General features: G+C 44.2%; 2 protein-coding genes across 6 annotated transcripts in view; both read left to right on the top strand.

Moving 5' to 3' along the window:
* The first annotated feature begins 1231 nt into the window (after positions 1-1231).
* On the top strand, positions 1232-12419 carry PAQR7 (progestin and adipoQ receptor family member 7). Of its 5 annotated transcripts, none has more exons than XM_016129842.2 (3): positions 1232-1601; positions 7393-7490; positions 10338-12419. In XM_016129842.2, exon 3 carries the CDS (start codon positions 10359-10361, stop codon positions 11403-11405), a length of 1047 nt encoding a protein of 348 aa, XP_015985328.2. In that variant the 5' UTR covers positions 1232-1601; positions 7393-7490; positions 10338-10358; the 3' UTR covers positions 11406-12419. The 5 variants fall into 5 exon arrangements, with proteins under 5 accessions (XP_015985328.2, XP_015985331.2, XP_015985329.2 ...); XM_016129845.2 differs by lacking the exon at positions 1232-1601 and adding an exon at positions 1614-1710; XM_016129843.2 differs by lacking the exon at positions 1232-1601 and adding an exon at positions 1767-1883.
* Positions 12420-13643: 1224 nt separating this feature from the next.
* Positions 13644-25787, top strand: part of LOC107502522 (aurora kinase A and ninein interacting protein) — an 18453-nt gene continuing 6309 nt past the window's right edge. The window contains exons 1-2 of the mRNA XM_016129811.2: positions 13644-13816; positions 25112-25253. Of these exons, the coding sequence (XP_015985297.2) occupies positions 13739-13816; positions 25112-25253 (220 nt within the window). The 5' untranslated portion in view covers positions 13644-13738. The remainder of the gene's footprint in view (positions 13817-25111; positions 25254-25787) is intronic.

Raw genomic sequence — 25787 nt, 5'->3', positions numbered from 1 at the left:
GGATCCTGCCTTTGCCATGTGTATGAGCCAGGAGTTGCTTCAATAATGCTATGTAGCAAGTCACCTCGCAACCTGGGGGCTTACAGGCAGCCTTTCTTTTCTCACTTATTGGCAAAGGGAGGAGTAGAGAATTGAAAAAGGATAATAGTTGGCATTTTTTGAGCAGTTACTATATGCCAGGCACTGTGAGCACTTTACATGTATTATTTACTCCTCATGCCAATGATATATGGCAGGTATTATTAATGTGTTTTATAGTTGAGGAGACAGATGCCCTGAGAAGTTATGTAACTTGCCCAGGGTAACACGGCTGGTAAGTGATAGAGCTTACCAGCACACTTCTGTGCTTCACCTCTTTGCTGCCTCCAACAAATAACGCCCAGGTGGCCTAAGCTGGAAGATGGGGAGGGCAGGGAAAGGAGGTGCTCTTGGCTGCCCTGGGGCTGCTCTCAGTGTGCCTGGCTGGGAGAAGGGGTTGGAGCAGAGCAGGGCAGGGAAGAAAGTGTCTTGGCCCCACAGCTTCACTCATTGGTACAAGTACTATGTAGCAGAAGAACTGGGCTTGGATCCAGGCCTGTCACTAGCCAAATGGATGGCTTTTGGCAAATAGTATCCTCCAGAGTCTGTTTCCTCATCCATTAACTGAGGTAATGACAGAAAATCCTCATGGGCCTACAGTGCATGTAAGGGGCTTTGCATCGGGCCTGGCACATAGCAAGTGCTCCATAACTGATCACCATTCTTACTTCTATCATATTTATCATTTGACTCTCAAATAACTAGAGCCAAGTTTTATGATTGACTTTTTTCCCCAAACACAACTCCAGGTCCATATCTCAGAGCCGGAATACATCAGGAGCAGTGACCTGGAATATATTGTTTCTCCCCTCTGGGCCTCAGTTTTGCTTTCCATAAAATGAGCAGATCAGAGGACACTGCCCTAGGAGAAAGCTTTAGGTGGGAACTCGAACAAGACAGGGGTGCAGAGGTGGGGTGGAGCTCCTCGGGGAGTAGGTGAAGATGGGGAAGGCCAGGCTTATCTTGACGAGAAGTAGCTTAGTGAGGGTGGCGTGTGTGGCTTTAAGTGGCTTCAGTGCTGGCATGGGCTCAAGCTGGGAAACTTGTCCTGCTCCTGCTACAACTTGCTCCCTCCCCATCAAGTCGACAAGGCCTGGAGCTTGTGGTTCCAGTCACAGGAAGTGGGAACCGCTCAGCTGGAGCCCCAGCAGTGCCACAGGCTGAGCACTGGGCCTTGGACAACCACTTCTGCTCGGCGGCCTCCGTTTCCTCATCTGCACAGTGACCAAAGGAACTCCCAAGACTCCGTCGTCAGTGTGAGTGAACTTTTTCGCCTCCGCATGCAACACGTGGACGCCGTGGAGAAGAGACTGCTTGCGAGGTGGGCGCTCGCGATCGCCCAGTCTCCAGAGGGCGGAGGCCCGCCCGGCTCCGAGTCCTTCGAGCCTCTCCGGTTCGCCGCTAGCGGCTGCCCGTCCTCCCCCGGATCCGGGCGGGGCCGCCTCCCGGCCGCCCTTTAATCTGCGCGCTTGCAGCCCGGACGCCTAGGGCCGTCTCTCCCAGCTCCGCTCCTCCTGCCGCAGGTACTGGGCTGGGAGGCGGTGGGAGAGGCGAATGGTGTGTGGAAGGTGCCCCCCCGCCCCCGCGAGGCGCAGCGGGGTGCGGGGTCCAGCGGAAAGTTCCAAGCTCAGTGTGCGTGTGAGGGTGTGGGTGTGGGACGGATCACGTGGGGGTGGGAATTGGGGACACAGGGGGGACTGCGTTGCTGGAGGGGGTGGATCTCCGGTTGCCCGGGGAAATCGCCTGGAGGGGGCACCGCCGCGGAGGGAGCCCGAGCGGGAAGGAGGAGCCGAGTCGAAGGCGAGGTATCTCAGGGACCAGCGGGGATCGGAGCTGTAGCGGGGAGGGGTGGCGGGCACATCTGTGAGTTTGTAGGAGCAGGGGACAGATGGCCAGGAGAGCCGTGGTGCCCGGAGGAAGATAGGCAGGGAGCTCGCTCCTTCTACCAGAGGAGTAATTTAGGGAGACTCTAAAGGCAAAAAGGGGTGTGAGTACCTGGAATTGGGTAAAGTGAGAGGGTCCCTGTTTAGAAACCGAACACAGCGGGAACAGCACAGCTAGGGACCGCGAGGGGCTCTTCCTCCCCCGAAGCATAGGATCCTTGCCATGGAGAGGGCTCCCTTGGCGTCAGGAGAGCATGGGGTTCTCCCCACCCAGTGAGGGAAGGAGAGAGGGGGCCCCATACCACCCACAGCACTTGCCTCAGGCCTGTAGGCTTTGAGGACCCGGAGGCTTCCCTGGGACAGTCCCGGAAGACCTGGCTAGAGTAAGCAACCAGGTCAGGCCAAGGCTGAGGTGGTTGAGAGTTTGATGGATTCTCAGGGCCTGGTTGCACCTGGGTGGGTTGCCCCAGGATCCTGAGAGGATGACCCAGTCTCCTGTCATAGTGCTTGTGCCATCACTGGGCTGCTCGGTGAGAGGCTGTCTCTCTCCAGCCTCAGTTCCTGGTCCAGAGGGGTTCTGGCTGGTCAGTGGTGAAACTCAGGGCCCTTTTCTGTCCGCCCATGCTGGGCAACTGTAGCCAGCTTACTCAACCTCGCTGCGCCCGCTTTTTTCTCCTCCAGGCTCTTCCCTGTCCTCAGAACATTTGTAAGTCTGAGCTCCACAGGAGAATTCCTTTAAGAGTTATTTATTTCATTCTAATCACACTTTTCTGTACAAGTGGAGGCTCAAAGTGCAGTTACAAAAAAACAAAAATGGTTTCTGTTTAGTTTTGGAAGACATGGAAGGACATTTTCGTTCGTTCTTTCCTTCCTTCCTTCCTGCCTTCCTTCCTTCGATGCAACTCTTTGTTGAACTCACAGATTGCAAGGACCTTGTCAGTTTACAATCCTTACTTTGTATTGTTTATGCCTATAGCACCTGGTCTTCCTAGGTGGTCTCCCACCCAAGTACTAATCAGGCCTGATCCTGCTTGGCTTCTGAGATCAGATTTGGCTTGTTCAGGGTAACATGGCGGTAGACAGGGACATTTTCTTTAAACACATTGGGCTGTGTTGAGAAACTGGTTTGCATTGAGGGAGGTGACCCAGTTGCTGCAAGATTGGGAGGCCAGCCAGGGGTGAAAACTTTGTATAATCTGTGACCACTCACTGGATACCAGGGAGTTGACCACAGTGGATGAAGGGCAAGAGCACTGGTTTTGGAGTCAGACAGACATGCTGTGGTCTGCCAGCCTGCCTCTGGAGCTGCGACGCCGGCTTAGATGCAGGTTCAAAAGGTTGCTGCAAGGGAGAGATGAAATGTGTGTGGAAGTTCTTCATAAACAGCAAGCAACCGTAAATTATTAATGTTACTGTCTGGTCTTATTAATATTTCAGGCTCTGTCATACCGTGTTGTCCTTGTTAAGACCCCTCAAGAGAGTTTACCTCTTGATAGCCCCAGTGTCGAAACAGGTTTAGCCTTAGTATTTTTATTTAAAGACGTTAAACCTTGCTTTCCGTGGCAAGATAGAGTTGTCTTTAAGGGAGTGTGGTGAACAATCAGAGCCTAGAAAAGCAACAGTGAATACAGTTGACCCTTGAACAAGAAGGGATTAGGGGTGCTGCCTTCCGCCCCCACCCCACCCCTTAGTCAAAAGTTCCCTTATAAACTTTTATCTCTCAATGAACTTTACTCATAGCTTACTGTTGACCAGAAGCTTTAATGATAACATAAACTGTTGTTGAACACATATTTTTGTATATTATATGTATTATTTACTTTATTCTCACAATAATGTCTGCTAGAGAAAAGAAAATGTTGTTAGGGAAATCATAAGGAAAATACATTTACAATACTGTATGTATTTATTTTAAAAATCTGCATATAAATGGACCCGCGCAGTTAAAACCTGTGTTGTTCAAGAGTCAACTGTATTTTGCATACAAGGAAGGAGCCAGAAGAAGTGGAATTATAACCAAGTAATAGTAGGCAGTTATTTAGTTAGGCTGTTAAAGCTTCAAGTCAGGTTATTTATACCCTTAGGTGTTTCCATTAACTGTTAATTTCCTGGGCTATTAGTTCTATAAAGGTGGCGTTTTAACTGCCTTGTTTACGGCAAAGCTCCAACCCTGGCACCTAGGCAGTCTAAAACAAATGTTGTGATGTTTCAGGGCCTGAAGGGCCCTTTGAAGTCGCTGGTGAATTCACTTTCCAGGACATTTGGAGAAATAGGGCCAAGAGGTGAACGGACAAGGACCGAATGGCTAAGCCAGGACTAAAACTCAACAAAAATAGTGGAGCCAAGTCTGTAATAGAGCCAGCTCTCAGCATCCATGTTTGTTTTGCTTTTGCAAGAGTCTTTGAGGTAGCTATTACTATCTTCTGATTATAAATAAGAAAATAGGCTCTGAGATATTAAGAGACTTCAGCAAAGTCACATAGCAGGTAAGTTGCATACTCGAAATCTCACCCTCACTTTTTTTTAAAATAGTCTGCCAGAGGTGAATGATAGACACCCTCCCCTGGGGCAGCGGCTCTCTCTAGTTCTCTACAGTCACCACTTGGGTGGCTTCTCTCTGGGCCGGATTTTCCTAGGCCCCTGAGCATTTGGTTTGTTAGGGCTGGGAGCCTGTCTGTTTCATTCACCATGTGCCCAAGCCAAGCCCCGGGGGTGTTTCTTGTGCCTGGCATATAGCAAACACTGATTAAAATTTGTGGGCTGCACCCACTCCAAAGCCCATTTACTACCCCATCCGTACAACCTGGTCCTCTGTTTTGCCCTCAGAGGTCTTAGGGGACTCTTTGACAGTGTGCATCAGGTGGAGATCAGGAGGCAGTGAGGGTGAGTATGCCTTGGTAGAAGAGCTAGGTGAGGAGGTTGACTTAGAGTTTAGGAAAAGGGGATTGTGAATTGGGAAGGCTGAGGATGTGGGAGAAGAGAGAAAGAAAGAGCTGCTAGGATTGACAGGAACTTCCACTTGGGCGTTGGAGGTCTTAATTCTGAGACTCAGCCAACCTGGAAGCCTAAACCTGCAAGACATGCCCAGCCAGGCCCCGTGCCTTTTGGATTACCTGCTAGCACTCTCTACCCGCTTTCACTCTCATTTTCCTGGCTCCAGGATGGGGCTGCTGGGGGTATGGCCCTTTCCCTGGGGGTTTCACTTCCCAACCACTTCTTGGGTCTGTGGGCAAGTGCAAATCTTCGGGGCTCTGTGAATCCAGAGAGGGGTTACTCTGAATGGCCTTTGCTGAGAAAAGTTTAATTATTTAATAAGGTCAGTGTCCTCAGAAGTCCAAACACCAGCCAAACTTCCCTGGTCCCTAAATGTACCATCAGTGTTGTGGCCGCCAGCCCCCCAAAGACACACAGACCACCAGAACTCAGTGAGTTATAGGAAACACACTCTTTATTCAGCCAGCTGGGTCTGCCAGGGGTACGCAGACCCCTAATTAAGCAGCCCCAAAATGTAGAGGTGCAGGATTTTTAAGCCTAAAATCCTATTCTTCATTCTGTCTAAACACAAAGGGCTATCTTTCTTCTATTCACTATCTGTCAACTCACAGGTCAGGTGCGTAAGCAGGGTTACAGAGCAGAAAGCTTGTTTAGAATGTTATGTTCCTATAATCAAAGGCTTACGTGTCCATAGCGATAGTCAAACAGTAATTTCCAGTAAGAGTCAAGTTTTCAGCCACCACATCAGGAGAAAAGTAAATATTTAAAGAGACAGTTAACTTTCTAAAGGCCCCAAATCCAGTGGAACCCACTACTGAGAGCTAAAAGAGTACTGAGTATTTTAGAGAACCACAAGCAAATCTCTCAGGCTGGGGATATTTCAAATATTACTACTACTAATTACAACTACTATTAATAATAATTAATAATAGCAATCATTTATTCATTCCCCAAACTGTGCTAAAACATTTTTCTAATAAATTTAATCTTTCAAATGACCTATTAAGTAGTTAATATTATAATTCTCATGAGGGAGCTAAGGATCAGAGAAGGTAAGTCATTTGTCTTAGGGCACATAGCTAGTATGTTATGGAATTACAAGACAAGATGTTACCGGAGAGAGGGGATCCTCTCTGGGCGCGTTGTCCAGGTTCTTGATGTCTCGAACAAAGAACTGAACAAGACACTGAAATACAGCAGAAAATAAAAACTTTATTAGAAGGGAAAGTATACTTCCAGACATGGAAGCGGGCCTGAGCAAGAGAAGCGTGGCTCAAAAGGTCTGGTAACAAAGCCTTTGGGGTTTTTATCTCTATTTGCTGTGGTGGTTACTTTTCTTAGAGGGGTGGGCTTCCTTGATTGACAGCTAAGATTGATAGGATTCAGTGATTTTCATTTGCTTTCTGCACATGTTCGTTTCCAGAATTCAGTCTGTTATAATGATATTAATGAACTTCTGGGTATATGCACCATATTATAATGATAGTACAATGAGGCTCAGGTGAGTTGACCTGGTTGGGTCTTTATTGTGCAAGTACGAGTGACTGGTTTAAACTGGTACCTAATTTTCTGCTTACCTGTTTCTTTCTATGAGTTACTTTTAGCCTAAAAATGCCAGAAGGCATACAGCAGAAGGCTTGCTTAATTGTGGGCAGATTAGGGGCGGCCCTTTCTAGGATAGGATGACCTCAATGTCTTTGCAGGCAGACCTGAAACTTCCTAACTAACTTTCCTGCCTAACTCTTTTCTAAGAGCCATGAACCCCCTTATTAGTATGGATGCTGAGGGACAGGCGGTCTCTTCTTCTGTATCTGCTTCCTGCAGAGAGGGCCAGTGTCCCTGCCTTTTGGGATTTCATGGAGCTCTTTCCCTTTCTGCCTCAGTCAGGGTGGGGTCATGGGTTTCCTGAAGTGCCATCTCAGTTTCTAGGCAAGGAAAAGAAGATACAAACTTATTTTTTAAATCATATATCTATTAATTTCTATTATTGATTTGCCTATTAAGTGAGTAAAGGGAAATAGGCTTGGTTAATATATTTCTTAAAGAGTAAAAAAGAACTTTGGCCTAAAGTCCCCTCCCCTCTCAGACTCAAACCTTGTCTGGCCTAACACCATTTCTGCAACAATGGGCCAATGACCCTTATCAATCAATAACCAGAAGATCTGAGTTACCAGTTTTGGGGCAATTATCAGGATTTGAGGGGGAGGGCCTTTTTCCTAAAGAAAGTAGGGAAGAAATCTAGGTTTACTAAAAAGATCAAGAACTCTGCAAGAGATGTCCCTTTTCATTTCCTGCTAAAAGATTAAGAATTTTACAAGTGATGTCCTGTATCAAAACCTGGTATGTCTGAATCTGAAGTCCATCTCTGTCATGAGCCTTTATAGTATCTGCTGTCTGTTTTCATCCTAACTTCTTTCTATTCTGATTCCCACTGAAGAGGGTGCAGAAGCCAGTCAAGCTTGCCTAACATCCATCAACTAGGTCCTGGACACCTGGTCTCAGCCCAGCTTTGCCTGCCTTGCTGTGTGGTCTTGGGTAAGTCATAACTTTTCAGCCAACTTCAGTTCCCCAGATGTTTCATGCAGAAGTGGATGGTGAGTTTCCTTTTGCAGCTGAGATCTGGCTAACAAGGCAGAGTTTAGCCTAGATTTGATCAATATGAGAGTGGAGATACGGGGGAGAGGGGAGGAGTGGAGATTGTCTTTAGCCCCACCCTCTGGTGACATCACACAAGACACCTCCAGTCCCTGGAAGCCTCGCCCCTAGTGACCCTCAGCTGTGGAAGTGCCACCCAGTGTTTGGTATCTGGCGAATTTGCCCAGTCCCATAGCCAAAGTCATCAGCCCCCAGCTTGAGAGAAATCTCTAGGTAAGCAGTACAAGGGGGCCATGGAGCTGTACTAGGCTTGGCTGGGATGTCTGGGACAGGAGTCTTGGCAGCCTGGTGCGCAGACTACTTAGTGATTGCCCTGAGGGTGCCCTCTGGATCACCACCCTCATCTTTTGACCTCATGCTGGACCCCTGCCCTTGCTCCTTTTCCCTGGATCCAGGGCCTCTTTCCATAGAGTCAGGAGATGGGAACTAATTCTGAAAATAGAATTATTGAGATAGAATGGGGCCTCTGGCTGAGGTCTAAAGGAAATAGGGCAGCAGGACCTCTCTTATCCCGGCATGTGGCCTCTAGGTTCTGTGTTTAGGGTCCACTGTGCCTGGGGGAGGGGGAGGGCTGTGAATGACCTGTCACCTATCGGAGGAGATGACTGTGAGCCAGAGCTGCCTCACTGGAGCAGAGCCGGGTAACTGGAGGAAACGGGTCCCTGGGTGTGAGTCAGTTGCTGGAAGCCTAAGGAAATAATTTATAGAAAAGGACTTGGTTGCCTGCTTTAGACCAGTCTTTTCCAAAGTAGTTCTGTGGGATGCAGATAGGTGTGACAGGAGTCAGGGCAGCAGCGGAGTGGCTCTGCAGTCAGAGAGCTGAGTTCAAGTCCTGACTCCTCCTCTCTCTGTCTCCGTGTGACCTTGGGTAAGGAGCTTCTAACCTCTCTGAACTTCACTACCCTCAACAACAAAATAGATATAATAATACCTACCTCACAGGCTAGTTATGAGAATTAGTCACAACAAAGTTGTAAAGAGTGAGCATATAGTAAACATATTACATTTCAGCTGGCTCTATAATTATTACTGAGAAGGGAATCTTTGGTCATGTGAGCTTGGCAAATATAGGTTCAATAACAAAGCAAAGCAGGCTTCTTTGCTGCAGGACTTCTCAGAGCCTTTAATCTGCTGCTATGCTTTAGGTAGTTCTAAGAGTGGGATATGGAACATTGCATTGGATTTAATGGATTGCAGGGACCCAGGACCTAGGCCACCATCACATGTCATCCTTCCCTGGCCCTTGTGGTGTGATGGAAACCTTGCTGGATTGGGCAACTGTGGAAAAGGCCTCCCTTTCTCTGTGCTTGTTCCCACGGTGTAAAACAAAGGAGCTTCATGAGATGCTCTCAGAGCCCTTTAATGGCTTCCCGAGTTTCTGAGTTGGGAAGACAAAGTTGTAGACAGGGCAGAGGCCAGATTGTTGAGGCTGGAGCCCTTGAGGAGGAGAAGAAATCCATTGTTGGGTCTCAACCAGCAAGGCGGGCTGTGGCCGGGGGAGGGGTTCTAGTGTTCAGGATAGAAGTGGTCCCATTAATTAGTCCATCAAGGTCTGCTTCCTAAACCTGTCCTGTGCCAGGCCATCTGGGGAATAGAAAGTGGAAGAACCCTAGACTCCCCTGTCATAGCACACCTTGTGTCGTGGTGTAATGACTTATTTCACACCTGCCTTCCCACTGGACTAGGAAAGGCAGCAGACTAGAACTGACTCCAGGATTGTAATGTGGGAGGAGCTTATAGAAGCAAATCAGGCTGAGGGTGAGGAGTATGGGCTAGGAGCTTGTCTTGGTGCTGTCTGTGCATAGCAAGCCCCCTGCATTTACTTGGACTTTGAATTATTGAGTGGCTTTGTGGGGCGATCATGGCGCTGCTGGTGGCAGGGCACATGAATGCTTTTCACTGCCCAGATTTCCTTGCCTTTTGCAGTGACTTGTGCAAAAGTAGTTATAGTAAAATCTGATGAACGATGGTCCAAAGACTTGGATGCTGAGTCCAATAAACTTGTTGGAGGGAATTTATTTCAGGGAGGGGAGTTGTCTGGCAGCTGTTGGTTTTTCAATCGGTTTTTTGATTTAATGAATGACACAGTCAATAAGGATAAACCTGAAATAAACAACTGGCACCAGGCAAAACTGTGTATAGTATGTAATTATGAAATGATTAATAGTGCCTGCCATCTTGACTTGCAAAGGGCAGTTTAGGGTAGTGGTTAAGATTGCAAACTGAATTCATATCATAGCCCAGGGGGTTGGTGAGGCTGTAGCTGGATTTGAGTTCATTGTGGTTGAAAAATAAGGCTGGAAAAGGTAGCAGGGACCAAATCATGTAGGGTAATGTGGGGTCAGTGGGAAACCGAAGGGCCTAAAGGTAGCGGCAGAGGATTTGTTAGCAAGGTCATTGTCACCACCGGGTGATGGCAGTAATGAACACATGAGAAAACGATGAGGGCTGCTATGTGGAGCCTGGACTGGAAAAAGGATGGTAGTGGTAATGAACCTCATGAACCCGTTTCTCAAACATTTATTGAGCGTGTATCATGTGCCAGGCAATGTTCCAGGCACGTGGATACATCAGGGAGCTGGACAATCATGAGGACAACTTAGGACAATTCCTCTTCTCTGAAACTCAGTATAGGGATAAAGGGGCATGGAGGAGGGAGTAAGAACTGGGCATGGGGGTGTCGGGGTGAGGAGATCAGCCTTTGAATTTTTCTGGTCCCTCCCCTAGTTCCCTGCCCGGCCCACAGCAATGGCCACGCTGGTGGCCCAGAAGCTCAGTCACCTTCTGCCCAGTTTGCGACAGGCCTACCAAAAGCCTCAGCCGTCTGCGCAGCCAGAGCCTGTCTTCACGGTAGACCGAGCCAAGGTGCCACCCCTCTTCTGGAAGCCGTACATCTATGTGGGCTACCGGCCGCTGCATCAGACCTGGCGCTTCTACTTCCGCACACTATTCCAGCAGCACAATGAGGCTGTGAACGTTTGGACCCACCTGCTGGCAGCCCTGGTGCTGCTGCTGCGGCTAGCCATCTTTGCGGGGACCGTGGACTTCTGGGGAGACCCCCACGCCCTGCCCCTCTTCATCATTGTCCTCGCCTCCTTCACCTACCTCTCCTTCAGTGCCTTGGCTCACCTCCTCCAGGCCAAGTCGGAGTTCTGGCATTACAGCTTCTTCTTCCTGGACTACGTGGGTGTGGCCGTGTACCAATTTGGCAGTGCCCTGGCACACTTCTACTATGCCATTGAGCCTGCCTGGCATGCCCAGGTGCAGGCCATTTTCTTGCCCATGGCTGCCTTTCTCGCCTGGCTTTCCTGCACTGGCTCCTGCTACAGCAAGTATATCCAGAAGCCTGGCCTCCTGGGCCGCACTTGCCAAGAGATGCCCTCAGCACTGGCCTATGCACTGGACATCAGCCCAGTGGCTCACCGCATCCTGGTGTCCCCCAACTCTGCCATGGATGACCCTGCTCTTCTTTACCACAAGTGCCAGGTGGTCTTCTTCCTTTTGGCTGCTGCTTTCTTCTCAGCCTTCATGCCTGAGCGCTGGTTCCCTGGCAGCTGCCACGTCTTTGGACAGGGCCACCAGCTCTTCCATGTCTTCTTGGTGCTGTGCACACTGGCTCAGCTGGAGGCTGTGGCACTGGACTATGAGGCCCGGCGGTCCATCTATGAGCCACTGCACACCCGCTGGCCCCACAACTTCTCTGGCCTCTTCCTGCTCACTGTGGGCAGCAGTGTTCTTACCGCATTCTTCCTGAGCCAGCTGGTACGGCGCAAACTCAATCAGAAGACCCAGTGAAGGAATGTGGCAGCTGGTAGGGAGGGAGGTAGAGTGGGAGCCCAGGGGTCCGGGCTTGGCTCCAGATGGGAACAAGGCCTGGTAAAGTTGTTTGTGTCTGGCCTGCGGTGACTCTGCGCATGCCTCAGCTGCCAAGGATGGCACTGGCTAGTTCTTGAATTTGGGGATTGGCTGGGAGCTGCTGGGGTACACTCCTGGGCCTGCCTTAGCTTCCTGCCCTGGGAAAGGGAAAGAGATAAAGATGTGACCCACCTTGGTTTGCCTCCCCACCTTGCCTCTCACTAGGGGCGAAGCTGGGGGGATCAGTTGGGGCCAACACTTTGGTTTGGGGCTTCCAGATTATCTGGGAAGGGGTGAGGTGGAATTTAGGCCAGTGTCGGATTTGAGCTGAGAGGCAGAGGAGGCCTCAGCAACGCTTCTTTACCCAGATTTCATTGGTGGATAGGTGAGGGACAGGGCCAAAATGTGTGTAGGATCTTACCATTGTTTGGACCCCAGCCTGGAGTTCTAGAGCTCCAGAGAAGCCCCCAAAGTAAAGATTGTGTCAGGTGCAGATGGATCCTAGATAGTGCCTCATACCTCTTCAGTCACCATCACAGACAGTGAGCCCAACCTTCCTGACTCTGGCCTCTATGTCCATACATCCTGTTCCCAGTCTCTCTCCTGGTTCCCTTGTTCACATTATCAGGTATCCATCCCTTCAGTGTTTCCTAGGCCTCTGCTCAGAGACAGGCCACCAACCTAGCCCTGTGGATCAATGCAGCATCAAAGGCTTTAATATAAGAATGAACTGTCAGGGGAAGCACTGAGGAGGGAATAATCAGTGCTTCCTGGACCCTCAGGGTCTTGGGTTGAGAAGGGTGAATAGGAGTTTACAGATGGAGAGGAGGAAAGGCATTCCAGGCAGAGGGAAACACTTGACCAAGAGGTATTGGAATTCATTGGGGCTGGAGCTGGGGGTGGTCTGAATTCATTATAATATGTCCAGGATGCAATAAAGTGACTATGAAAACAGCTGCCTCTTTGTGTTTTGTCTCCTGTCCCAGGGAGACCCATGGGCCTGCTCTCAGTGTGGGTGGCGTTATTGTTGTTTGTTTGTTTGTTTTGGGGGGGGGGGAAGCTGGGGCACCTGGGGGTGGGCACAGGAAGGAGGGGGCAGTTCCTGTTTTATCTTTGAGGTGACATTGGTGCCTCATATGTGTGAATTTTTGTTTTTGGTAGAAAAATGGGTGCAGTTTTATTACTAAATTTTATAAGTTAAAAGTGTTTTAAGAATATACATAATCCCATTTTATAATTTGACAAAGATTTCATTTTTTGGTCTTTCCTTCAATCAAGGAGGGTTGTATGTTAACTTTTTATAGTATTATATGTTAACTTTTATAATATGGCTTTTTTTCAGAGTACACAAGCAATATATATACAGTGAATAAAAATTAGGAAGTACAGATAAGCCCCCAAGTGTGCACGCGCACATATTTATATATATATATATATATATATATATATATATATATGTATAACATCTGTGGAGATTGTGGTTAGAGATGGAAGGACAGGTGGGAAGCCATCATTTTTGCATTTCTGAGAAGCTTTCAGAATTCACAAAGTCGTTTCACAAACATTACCTCACTTGATCCTCTTTAAAATCCAAGGTCACACAGCAGGTCATGAAGACAGGCAGGACTGAAAGCTAGCTCTTGACTCCAAATTTTTAGATTTCATTTTAACATTTTCTAAATCCTCTCCCCTGTGCTTTCATAGAAATTTAGATTGTCTTTTTTTGAATTACATAAGTAATTCATAAACAAGAGGGTGTGTTAACCATTTAGGGTAGTGTTAAGGACCCCAGCTTTGGAGCCTTGGCTCCACCCTTCCTTTGAGGTTATTGTGAGGATTCAGCGTTTAGATAAGGAAAACCCTTAGCCCACGGTGATTATTACATTTAAAGTAAGAAAGTACAATTAACTCAGCAAAAAGAAAACGCATGTTTCTTATTTAGTGTCGCGAACGCGTTCACACAAAATAGTTTTCGGAATACTTCGCTTGTATGATATCAGGAAAACGTAAAGACCGTATAAAGTAAGGAGCCGCAGGCCTACAGGATCCATTTGCAGTCGTCCGGCGAGCGTCCGGCGAACTTGGGGAAAGGGGCGGAGCTTCAGCCGGGCCGGAGCTGACGCTAGGGGCGGTACCTGCGCCGGGCGGCTGCGACGTAGCCCCGCCCCCCGCCTTGGCGCGAGATTCGAACGTCGGCAGAGGCGGTATGGTCATTCCCTGAGCGGTTCGGGACCCCATCCCCTTGCCCGGGTGGCTTGGCCACTTGAGCGGCCATGAGACGCGGAGGCCCAGAGCAGGAGGCCTGCGGCGTGTGGCTGGACGCGGCAGCCCTGAAGAGGCGAAAAGTCCAGGTAGGAAGTTGGAGAAAGAGTTAGGGACCAGGAGGCATGAGAAGGGAGTTTTGGGGACCCAGAGGTGATGAAAGTAAAATCCAGGACTGAGAAAGGAGCAGCTTTGGGAATTCAGAGGCGATAGGGAGTAGAGTCTGACGAAGGGTGACAAATGGGGGTTGGGGAGGGTGGAGAGAAAATGAGGAGGAAGGAAGGCTGTGAAGGGGTATGGAGAGACTGGGACAACAAGCTTTCGAGGTATGGGGCGAGGTGGAGAAAAAATTTGTTCTCAGGAATTTGGGCAGACTAGTGAGGAATTAGGAGTTCCTGCAAGGCGGCAGAGAAGCTGAGGTATTGGGAAAGGGTGCATATGTAAACTTGGGAAAGTCTCATCCTGACAGGCCGACAGGTTGCAGGAACTTTCGGAGAATAAAAGCAGACGGGAAGGGGAGCTGGCCTGTTTGTTCAGCCTCCATTGAGCGCCAGATACTGTTAAGTACTTAATATGCGTTATATGTATCATCACCTTTATGGGAATGAGGAAACCGAGGTTAAGTAACCCAGGTGCACCCAACTAGGAAGCGTTGGAAATCATACCCAGGTTTGTCACATATACAAGATTCTCTGTTGGTCATTACAGAGGAACGAAAGTATGAGATAATCTTTGATATTTATTGCGCGTTTTATGCTGGGAGATGCACTTTGTTGGGATATTATATGCCTTATCAATGGTACAAAAATCAGTGAAGTAGATACTGCCCTTATCTGTTTTACAGATGAAAAAATCGAGTCTTAGATTAAGAAATTTACCCAAGTAAGCATGGGTTCAAGCCCTGTTCTGACCGCTACAAAAGCCAGTGCTCTTACCCTTCTGCAAGGCGGAATATATACCCAGTTGAGTGGTTTCAAGGGAGGTTAGAGAGATTATCTTGACTTGGAGTTAACAAATCCATGTGTAAACAAGAAGCTGAAGCTCCTGGGGTTAAATGGCTCCTGGCTATTCTCTCTTTTGGATAATCCTGGAAGTTAATTCAAAGTTCCAACAGACACTCAGGAATGTAAGCAGTCTTGTTAGTTTTTGCTCTGTAGCAGTGAACTGATTAACCTTTTCTTGTTTCTAACTTCCACCCTTTGGACTGTTGTAATTTAATTTAGGACGTCTCAATTTTCTTGTTAAACCAAGCCCATAATATCTCTGAGGTATGCCTGTAGATAGATGTGTGTACTTGGCTTGAAGTTCAGCATGGCTGGAACAGGGTGAGGTGAAGAGTAGATGAGGTCTGAAAGGTGTGAGAGGGCTTACATACATGGCCAGATCAGATGGTGCCTTGTGGGGCTTCAACATATGAATTTTGGGAGGATATAATTCTTTCGATAGCAAGTGTATATATATTTATTATGTTTTTACCAGTCCTTTATTGATGAAAAAAAGTTTTCTCCAAACATTTGCTTTTAAAACACTTCTGCAATAAAGAATTTACATACTTATTATTTTACATATATATGAATGTGTCTGTAGTATGAATTTCTGGAAGTGAAATCACTGGGTCAAAGAATGTATCTTTTTAAAGTTAAGAATATGAAACATATAGCTTTGTTTAGTAAACACGGAACTCTCTTTTTTATATCCAGTGGTTAAAATTTAGGTCACTTCACAAATCTGAAACATTTTCTACAACGCAGGAATTCCTAAGAGAGGTTCTTGTGTCAGCCTTAGTGTTTTGTGTTAGCTAAGCTTTTAAATGAGCAAATTAAACGAATATTGCTTCCTTGGTAACCTTTTTGTTCTCCTCTAGTATGTAGTAGTATGCAAAAAAGTGTGAAATGTATCATATTACAGCACAGATAGAATTGCGACTGTTCCCCCCAAATATAGAGGAAAAGGCTAATCTATGGGTGGTGGGGAAATACACATATTTATAAAAATGAGCAGAATGTGCAATGGATATTTATTACTCTTTGAATTAGGAATAAGCCTTTTATACTATTAGAATACATTTTTGAATGACATGTGAGGGTGGAAAACCTGTATACCAGTTTAATTTAGAAAGAGGAGAGATGTGGAAGAGAGCGAGAGTTCAGAAGAGAAAAAGGGAATAACCCATAGGGAAGCCTCTGGAGAGCCAGTATCTGTTTCTATGTCTGTAACACTGACACCCCAAATCACACCTTTTTCTTTCATCGTCATCAATGAAAACATTTGTTCCAATGATCTAGTGCGTGGCAGAAATCTTCTCTCCTGGATCTCTAGCCCCTTACCTTCCTCTGATTTCTGGAGGCCTGAACCTTAACGACCTTATGACCACAGTCACTGACACTACTTCCCCATCTTGTTACTTTGCTCCCAAAGATTCTTGTTTAAAACTTGGTTCTCTCTCTAGTTCCTGTTCCTCTGACCTTAAGACTTCCAGCCCATAGCAAAGTACTAAAGGTTCCACCCTTTTATAGAATGTAGAAACCTGCTCTTCCTAAAGTAGCTATCAAGTAGAGTTTGAGTTACAAGGCCAGAGATGAATAGGTAGTAGCTACTGGCCAGTATTTTCAAAAACATGCCCCTTCACACTTGATCCTTAAACAGAACTCTACTATTTTGGGTAGAATGGGGGATGGTTTGTTGTCTGGCCAGAAGATAGGGACTGACATTTGGAGAAAGTTTGCTTCTCTTCTGGGCTGACTACCCCACAGAGATGTGGCGTCCTTGGTCTCATTTTCTACACCTCGATATGGTGGGTGCTGTATTTGTTTTCATTTTAGTCTATTTTATGAGTGTAATATTTTTTTTTTTTTAAGTATACAATTGCATTAAGTAAATAAGGGCCTCACTGGCAGTAGCTACTATTAACAGTTAGATATCCTTTGAGACATTTTCTATAAATATATATATATATTTCCCCCAGAGATAAGATTATATCAAACATTGTTCTGCTACTCAGCTTTCGCTAAATATATGATGAGCTTTATATATGGTTTTTTTTTTTTTAAAGGCTATTTAAATTTACATAGTTTTCAAATTTTGTATTTTAACTTTGCTGGCTCTATTTGAAGATATTGAGAAACATTTCTAACAGATTTTCTTACACATTAAAGTGGTAAAAAGATTTAATATGTGATTGGTATGTTTACTCTTAGGGGTATTATATTTAAAATGTCATAACGAAGAGTAATACATTTCTTCATTATAACAGCAGTTCAGTTCCTTACCTTTCAACTATGTAGCAGAAAAGGAGAAGAGGACATAATCAGGAGGGAGGTGGAAATGTAAAGATATAAGAAATCTTGGCTGAGTCATCTGGCTCCTGGGCCAGCCTTGCTGGAGAATGCCACTTTGACACACTGTAACTTTACTGACATTCAGTCAGCAAATGCTCTGGTCTCTCTCTGCCTTTAAATGTGTTTGGAATCTCAGCATTTCTACTGTTGCCAAGAGTGACCCTTATCTCACTATTAAGTTTAAAACCATCTAGTCGTTTGACTTCCGGTAAAACCCAAAATCTCACAAGGCATGATCTGGCTATGTGTGCGCTCTCTCACACCTTTTAGGCCTCACGCTCTTTTCTATGCCTCACTTTGTTCCGACCACATAGGCCTTCGAGCCAGGTACACCCATGCTTGGGACTTCTGCCTAAAGTGCCATAAAGATTAGAATGCCACAGGACTCTGCTTCTTCATTTGTTCCAATGTCCACTTATCAGTAAGTCCTTTTCTTAACCGCCATAAAGTAGCCTTTCCCTATCTCCTACTCCTCATACTCCCTAACTACTTTAGTCTTGCTTTATTTTGCTCCATACCACTTTTTACCATCAGACATACTACATGCAGTTAAACCTTGAACAATGCAGGGGTTAGGGGCACCAACCTGCCGTGCAGTTGAAAAATCCACATATAAATTTTGACTTCCCCAAAACTTAACTACAGTCAGCCCTCAGTATCTGCAGGAGATTGGTTCCCGGACGCCCCTTGGGTACTAAAATCTGAGAGTACTTAAGTCCTTTATATAAAATGGCATAGAATAAAGCATATGGTTGGCTCTCCACATTCATGGGTTCCCAACCATGGATTGAAAATACTGTTTTCGATCTGTGGTTGGTTGAGTGTGAAACCCATGGATATGAAGGGCCCACTGTATTTATTGAAAAATATCTGCATGTACGTGGATCTGTGCAATTCAAATTTGTGTTGTTCAATGGTCAGCTGTACTCTATTTACTTGTTCCATTAGGCAGTTCTTCAGTGTCCAACACTGTTTGGTACCCAGTAAATACTTATTGAATGAGCAAATGAGTGAATGAACTAATCTATCCAGGCTTTGCTTTCAGAACCTATTAGATAGGGTTATAGTTGCTTATTCTCTTTCTCACTCTGAGAGGATAAGTGGGAGGACTTTGAGCTTTTTAGAGCAAAGGTGGACGGGAGACATCTGATAAAATGTCAGTTAAAGTATGTACTTTAAAAAACCTCCTCCCAGATACTTCTTGAAATGATAAAAGAACCAAAAATAGAGATGAAAAGTTCATTTTCACTGACCTTGAAAAGGCACAATCAAACTACTGAAATCTATGGTAGCAACACTGTTAGGGGTCCGTACTGTAAGACTGATAAAAGTCTATAAATGTACTTAATAAATGTTTATCAATATGATCTTTATGTAGTAACTTATGATTTGTAAAACTTTCTTACATGCTTTTTTTCACTTAATAGCTTTGTGAGAGGTGAGATTACCCCTACTTTACAGATTAAATTTAAGTTCGGCTAGAGATATGTTCAAGATCATATTAGAATAAGTGCAGCTCTAAGGCTTGATTTCTAGGTTTTCTAACTCTTGGTCCAGTGTCTTTTTATGTGTAAGACATCCTCAGATGATAAAGAAGTGATTAAGCTGATTGCAACTCTGGCAGCAGGGAATATGATAGGTACACAGATAGACTGTAAGTACCTCAGAGGCATTAGGAAACTGTTCTAAGGGTTTAGAGGATGAAGAGATTATATTTGATCATGGGTGGAGGATTTAAAATATATCCAAAAATTCTTTTAATACACCTCCCTTTAAATGATGGAGACTAATGCCCTTCCTCTTCAGTGTGGGCTGTATTTGGTGACCAATGAATAGACTATGATGGAACTGTCAGGATTCAGAGGCTAGGTCATAAACAACATTGTAGCTTTAGCCTCCCTCATTTTCTCTTTGGGGAGAAGCCAGCTGTCACTTATGAGAATATTCAAGCAGCTCTGTGGATGCATTCAATTTGTGAGGAACCTAGACCTTTGCCCAAAACAGTGAGCTTCCAAGATCAGATGGGATCGGCCTTGTTCAGGGTGGCATGGCCGTAGACCATGGACCATGGCTTCACTGGGGTGCGAACCCAAGACCTTCTGGGTGTAAAGCAGACATGCTAACCACTACACTATGGAACCACGTCCAAGAAGGCTCTCTTAAATATGTTTTTAAAGATGTGACTTTGGTCCAATTTTCTGCAGCCCTCTGGATCTCCTTCCTTTTAAAACAATAGTGCCTAACCTTTTTGGCACCAGGGGCTGGTACCCCTATGAGAATCTAATGCCTGATGATCTGAGGTGAAGCTGAGGCAGTGATGTGAGTGTTGGGGAGCAGCTGCATATACAGATGAAGCTTTGCTTGCCCGCTGCTTACCTCCTTTGTGGCCCGGTTCCTAACAGGCCATGGACCAGTACTGATCCATGACCGGGAGTGGAGGGATGTGGTGGAGTAGGGGTGTTGGGTGTGTGTGTGTGTGTGTGTGTGTGTGTGTGTGGGTGTGGGAACCCTGTTTTAAAGGACCTTTGTATCTTCCCTTCAGTTTTTTTTACATTTAGGAGCCAGAACTTGTTACCTAAATAGAAGATGATTATAGAGGAAAAAAATGTTATTAAATATAACTTGAAATGATGCTTGGAAATTGGGAGAATTGATATATTATAGATTAATTGTATATATGTATTGTGCACACACATACATACACATGCACACAGAGAATAATACTTCTCTTCACAAAGTTGACACCTTCCAGGGGAACTTGGGGATTTGTTCCAGTGTGGGGATGTCTCCTCCACTGGATTTCAGTTGAGGCACCCTCTTTCCCATTTAAGTGATCATAGTACTCTTTTTTCTTTAATTGGTCTATCATCTCTGCTATTGAGAGGGCCAAAACATGGCCGTCGTTATATTGGAAGTAGTTAAAATCAGAGATGTAAACAGATCTTCAATAAATAGTCCATATTAAAGCAAAACTCATGGTAAATGTACTAAAACATTGTACTACAATGACCTCTGACATGCATGACAACTTTTAAGTGTGAAAAACCTCATTAGCTAGGTCTTTCATGAGACCTAGTAATGCTAGTGGGTGTAGACATATCAGGTCTCCAACTTAGGAGCTGTGATACTTAGAAGAAAGTGCTTTTTTCTTACTGAGTTTTCATTAGGTTTATATGAAAAACCAGTGTCAGGTGGTTCTAGAGAAGATTCTTGGAATAATTTTCTAGATTACTTTCTTTGTTAGATTACTTTGAGAGGCAAAACCTTCACAGTTTCAGTGGATGTATTCTCATCCTGTTTCGGGACTTATGTGTGACATTAGTTACAGTGACAGGAGCTCACCTTGGTCACAGTATTAGAAAAGCCTTAGTGTTTTCTGACAGCTTTGTAAATATTAAAAATGTAATGAGTAGATATATACAAAACAGAAACAGGAATGTATCCTTCCTGTATATCCACCTTATTAAAATATTTATTGAATTAAGTACCTACTATGTATATTAAGCTAGTTGTGTGGAAGATGGAAAGAAAAATAAGTGAATCAGCTGTTGATCCTGGGATTTTGTAGAATAAGCCTTGGAGTACCAAGTGATAAATGCCAAGTTCAGACGAGGAGGCGATCACATCTTGCTGTGGGAATCAGGAAATCTTGGCTAAGCTGAAGAATACATAGCATTTCAGAGTTGGGTGTGGAAAGGCCCTTCTATGTGAGGCACAGAAATGAAGAAATTGAAGGCCATAATAGGGACTGGCATCTAGCTGAGTATTATCATGTTACAGGGTGCGTGAAGGGTATTCGATAATGGAGAAAAAGGTAAACTGGAATCATATCAGTGTGTACAGTCTGAGTTTACCCTTTATGCTATAGGTAACAGAGAAACTATTGGCAGAACAATATGATCACAGTTGTTCTTTGAGAAGATTAGTCTAGATGTTTGGTGTGGGACTGAGAGAAACAGATAGCGAATGGGGGCCTGACCAGTTAAGGCACTATTGTAATAGTCTAGGTAGGACTAGGCAAGAGTTTATGAAATCCTGAATTAGGGCAGTGTGTTGTTTGTTTTTCAGGTTTGGAGAGTTTAAAGTAAGTTTCAGATTAATATCTTGTTATTAATTCAACAGAGCTGTTTGATGTTGGAAACGATAAGAATCTTGGAAGCTTTTCTACGTCAGACTCCTTAAACAGTTTTACTTAGGACATCCTTGTAAGGCGGTATTATCCTTCCAGCCTGACTTGGTGAGGCATGATAATGACTGATCAGAAAAGGTTTTTGTCTAAAATGTCATCAAATTCATGCTATGAGAGACTAAGAAGTAAGGGAGGGAGGACATGGCGATGGTGCTTTCTGACCCTTAGAAGTGGGAAGAGATGAATAGGAACCCTGGGTGGCATAAAGGAGGAGGTAGCATGGCAAAACCAATTAAATACATTTGTGTATTTCAGAGCTATGTCAATTTATATAGAAAGTAAGACTTCATACCTGCATTTAATACCAGAGTGGCCATTAAGAATAAAGGAAGCTGTGTACTAGACTTGTACTGAAGGCCATGTAAATCATTAAAAAGAATTAAATTGGTTTGGAAGCAGAATTTTAACAAAGCTTACAGATAAATTATCAGATGAACTGAATTTAAATGTGAAAGAATGAAAACATTTTCTAATGGTAAGAGAGGTGAAGTATATGACCCCAGATCTGCTTTGATAGTTGTGGAATATAAGTAAGGGTCACACTTTCGGGATGATTTCCAGCCAAAAACTAACAAACAAAAAACCCAAAAAGCATCACCGTAGGGATACGGCACGGCGGATCCTTGTGATAACGCGAACAGCAGGAGCTCCGTCGTTAGAGGAAGTCAGATTTTCCTTCCACCACTCTGAAAGAACACTGGATGGGACCTTGAATGTGATATACTAAAGGACTAGAGATTATTTGGTTTGGAGGGAACATGTTCCTTCAAGTTAGGTTCTTCAGGGCATTCCTATAGAGTAAGAATTGTTACTATCTATGCTATGGCTCACCTAGGAGTTTGATCCTGCAGGAACCCTATGCCTGTCAGGCTTTCTTACCCTGTGTAATATATACACTGGGGCTGCCTTTATTTTGAAGTAGGGATAATCTGCTGAAAGACTTTGTACCTGGACCCCTCTCAGTTCCATATGACCTGTTCTTACTCAGAGCCTTAACATTCCACTGAGATAATGTAGATTCTTGAAGCCAGGGGTCTTCTAAAAGATCTCTATAACTGGGGCGACATCATTCTGACCTAAGGAAGGAAACATCCTGCTCCTACTAAATATGTACAACCTGGTAAAAAACCTTATTCCCAGACGTTTTGCTAATTGAGGTCCTCCTGCTATCTGATAATCAGTAGTTTTTTGTGAGTCTTCTTTATGGGACTTAGCATACTTGTAGTGATTTAAATAACTATTTATTATTAATTTTTCTGATTTTCCCCTTAAGCTGTAAGCTTTACCAGGGCAGAATCACTGTTTTGTTCATCACTATATTCCTTGTACTTAGTATATAGGTGCTCAAATACTTGTTGGCATACTAACTCACATTATTTTGTATATCTATGATGTGTCTTTCATAAAATTTAAGGAGTCATGTGTCTGCTTGGGCTTTCTCATAGCATGGTGGGTAGATTCCAAGAATGAGCATCTTAAGAGAGCAAGGCATTTTTATGACCTAGTTTTAGAAATCATGAAGTGTTCCTTCTATCCTACTTTATTGGTCAGGCAGTGACGAAGTTCTTTCCAGGTTCAAGGTGAGGGAATATGGATCTTGCCACTTGATGGGAGGAATGGCATGGTCCTATTAGAAGAAGAGCATGTGAATGGGAGATGTTGTATTGGCCATTTTGACAAAGGCTATTATAGTTGTTGTTTTCTTCAAATTCGGAAGAATTTTAGCCATAATTTCTTCAAATATGTTTTCTTTACTCTTCTACCTCATTTTATGGAACTCTAATTATATGTGTGCTTGTTACTCCACAGGTCATTAAAACTCAGTTTATTCTTTTTCAATTTGTTTTTCTCTTTGCTTCATTTTGAATAGTTAACATTGCTGTGTCTTCAGGTTCAGTTATTTTCTTCTATAGTCTCTTATCTGCTCTTAACCCATTTAGTGAAATTTTCATATCTTCTATTTCTCATTTTCATATATTTAAAAAAAATTATCGAGCATATTTATAGTAACTGTTTTAAGGTTTTATCTTCTAATTCAGTTATTCCTGACATTTCGAGATCTGTTTCTATTAACTCATTCCACCCCTCCCCCCAATCATGGATGTTTTCCTGCTTCACATAACCTAGTAATTTTTTATTGCATGCTAGCATCTTGAGTGCTACATTGTTGAATATCTGGATTTTGTTGTCTTTAAAGAATACCGAAATTTGTTTAGGGTAGGTAGTTACTTGCTAATCAGCTTGGTACTTTAAATGCTTGCATTTAAGCTTTGTTAAGACAGGTTTGAATAGCTTTTCTCTAAAGTTAGTTTAGCTCTAAGGGTAAGGGATGTTCCTTCTGAGAAATCTATTGAGTGCCCCTACTCTGATTATAACTATCCCAGCCCTGTGTGAGCTCTAGGTGTTCAACCTGCAGTTCTTGGCATTTCTTTGTCTGGCTCCGTGGGCTGTCACCTAACACATGTGTAGGTTAGTATTCAGTAACAGATCGAAGGTATCTCTATGTAAATTTCTCGATGTAGTTTCCTGTGCTGCAAATACCAGCCACCTCAGCTTCCCTAACATTAGTAGCAGCTTGAGGTGCTCTTTCTGGGTACTCCATACGTTGCAGTCTGACAAGTGAATCCAAGCAGAAAGCTAGAGTGGTCCCGGGGTTCACCTCATTTGTTTCCTTCTCAAAAATCCTTTTCAGGGATGATAGTCTTGTACTATCTCTTATCCACTGTCAAAAATCAGTTATTTCATGTACCTTATCTAGTTTTCTAGTTTTGTATGGTGGAAGAAAAGCTTCTGTACTAGTACTAAAAGTCAGAGTATGAACTTTACATCTAGGATGTTTTTCTTCTTTTAACCATTTAAATACATCTTAGTTTCCAAAAGTAAAAATGAAGTCAACTATAGGCTAGAATAATTTGGGTTCGGGTTTCAGGCCTACTTCCAACTTGCTGCTTGAATATTGACAAATCCCATTTTTTCTTTGGCTTTCACAGCCAAATTGAATTGAATATAACCTTAGTCTCTCTGCTTCTCAGGCATTCCGTAATAAGCAAAGAAAAACAAAAATAAATCACACTAAATAAGGATGAAGTTATAAAAGTTGATACTTTCAAAATCTCTGTGGCCTTTCTCCCAATTCATACTCTAAAGTATAGAGGGGCCTGAGATTAAATAATAAGACTAATGCTATTTCATTGCTTTTCTTCCTAATAATAGCCAGCTATTATCGAATGCTATCTATGTGCCAGGAACTATGTAAGACTTTTATGTGAATTCACCTAATCCTCATAACTGCCCTGTGGGATAGGTACTGTTATTGTCCCATTTCTCACATAAGAATGAGACACAGATTGAGCAACTTGCAAAGGGCCACACAGTTAATGACTGGCAGTGGCAGAGTTGGGATTAATTTGAACCCAAGCTGTATGACTCGGGAACCATGCTCTTAACTATTATGGGATTATTTGAAAACTATTGAAATGCATCAACTACTGCTGATGTTGAATCATTAATTATCTTTAAAGGAGAGAGCACCATCTCCAGAATCCCTTCAACAAATCCTGTTTGTTTAGTCAGCCTTACTGATTTCCGTGGGGAAGCAGAAAGACTGGGCTATAGTTGGAATGTATGATTCCTAAGAGAAACATACCATCAGTAGAGCAGGAAATGGTGGAAGATTATGTACATGAAAAACTGCCTAGAAAAAAAGGTCTGAGTGGAGTCCAAGAGGACCTGTGTGGTTCCAAGAGGGTCACTGATGTTTACTGAATTTGGGTTCAGGATTCAGGCTTACTTCCAACTTGTCTGGCAGCTGTTTTGATATTAATAGATTCTCTTACTCTTTTTCTTTCTATTTTCAGACACATTTAATAATATCAGGCACCAAAATTCTAAAGCCCTTTCCTGGAGAGAGAAAGGCTAAGTTCTCTTGTGCTCAAAGAAGAAATCTACCTGCAGGCGTTCGGCAGACCAGCATTACTTCCTTCTTCACCTTGCATCCAGGTATGGTGACCTGTCTGGGAGCACTCAGGGAGTAAAAATGAGTGCAGTTATTCATGCTGGAACATTTATAAGTGGGGGCACCAGTGCATTGTTTAAATTTAGCTCACCTATCAGAAGAGGTTATAAAACATAAAGAATCACCTTTCGAAGAGCAATGTATACATGCTTGTACAGACATACCTTTCTGGTTCTGTTTTGCTCAGTCTAATATTAAATATTTGTATTCCCTGCTGGAGCAGCAAAGAAAGGTATACTTGGGATTTGGGGATACACACGGGAGCTGGCCTGCCATTAATTAGATATAAGTCTTGGATTGGTTACAATGAGTGGTCCGTATAAGATTAATTGGTAATCGATGTTTCTGTATGAAGTTTCTCAAATCAAGGGTCAACGATGTTTTTTCTTAGAAAGGTTGGCATAAAGTTGGTTTGTGTCTCATCACGTCCCACTTTAGGGGACCAGCTGCCTCAGAGCAGGCTGGGGCTTACAGAGCAGGGTTCCTGACAGTTGGAGGACATTGGGAGGAGAGTTCTT

This window comes from Rousettus aegyptiacus, unplaced genomic scaffold (assembly GCF_014176215.1).
Source record: "Rousettus aegyptiacus isolate mRouAeg1 unplaced genomic scaffold, mRouAeg1.p scaffold_m13_p_1, whole genome shotgun sequence".
In the NCBI taxonomy this organism is placed as follows: domain Eukaryota; kingdom Metazoa; phylum Chordata; class Mammalia; order Chiroptera; family Pteropodidae; genus Rousettus; species Rousettus aegyptiacus.
Note: the sequence above shows the minus strand (reverse complement) of the source record. Positions and strands in the feature narration are given on the sequence as shown.

What these genes read in the sequence shown, in the direction of transcription:
- PAQR7 (XM_016129842.2), top strand. Translation starts at nt 10,359, where the DNA reads ATGGCCACGCTGGTGGCCCAGAAGCTCAGTCACCTTCTGCCCAGTTTG.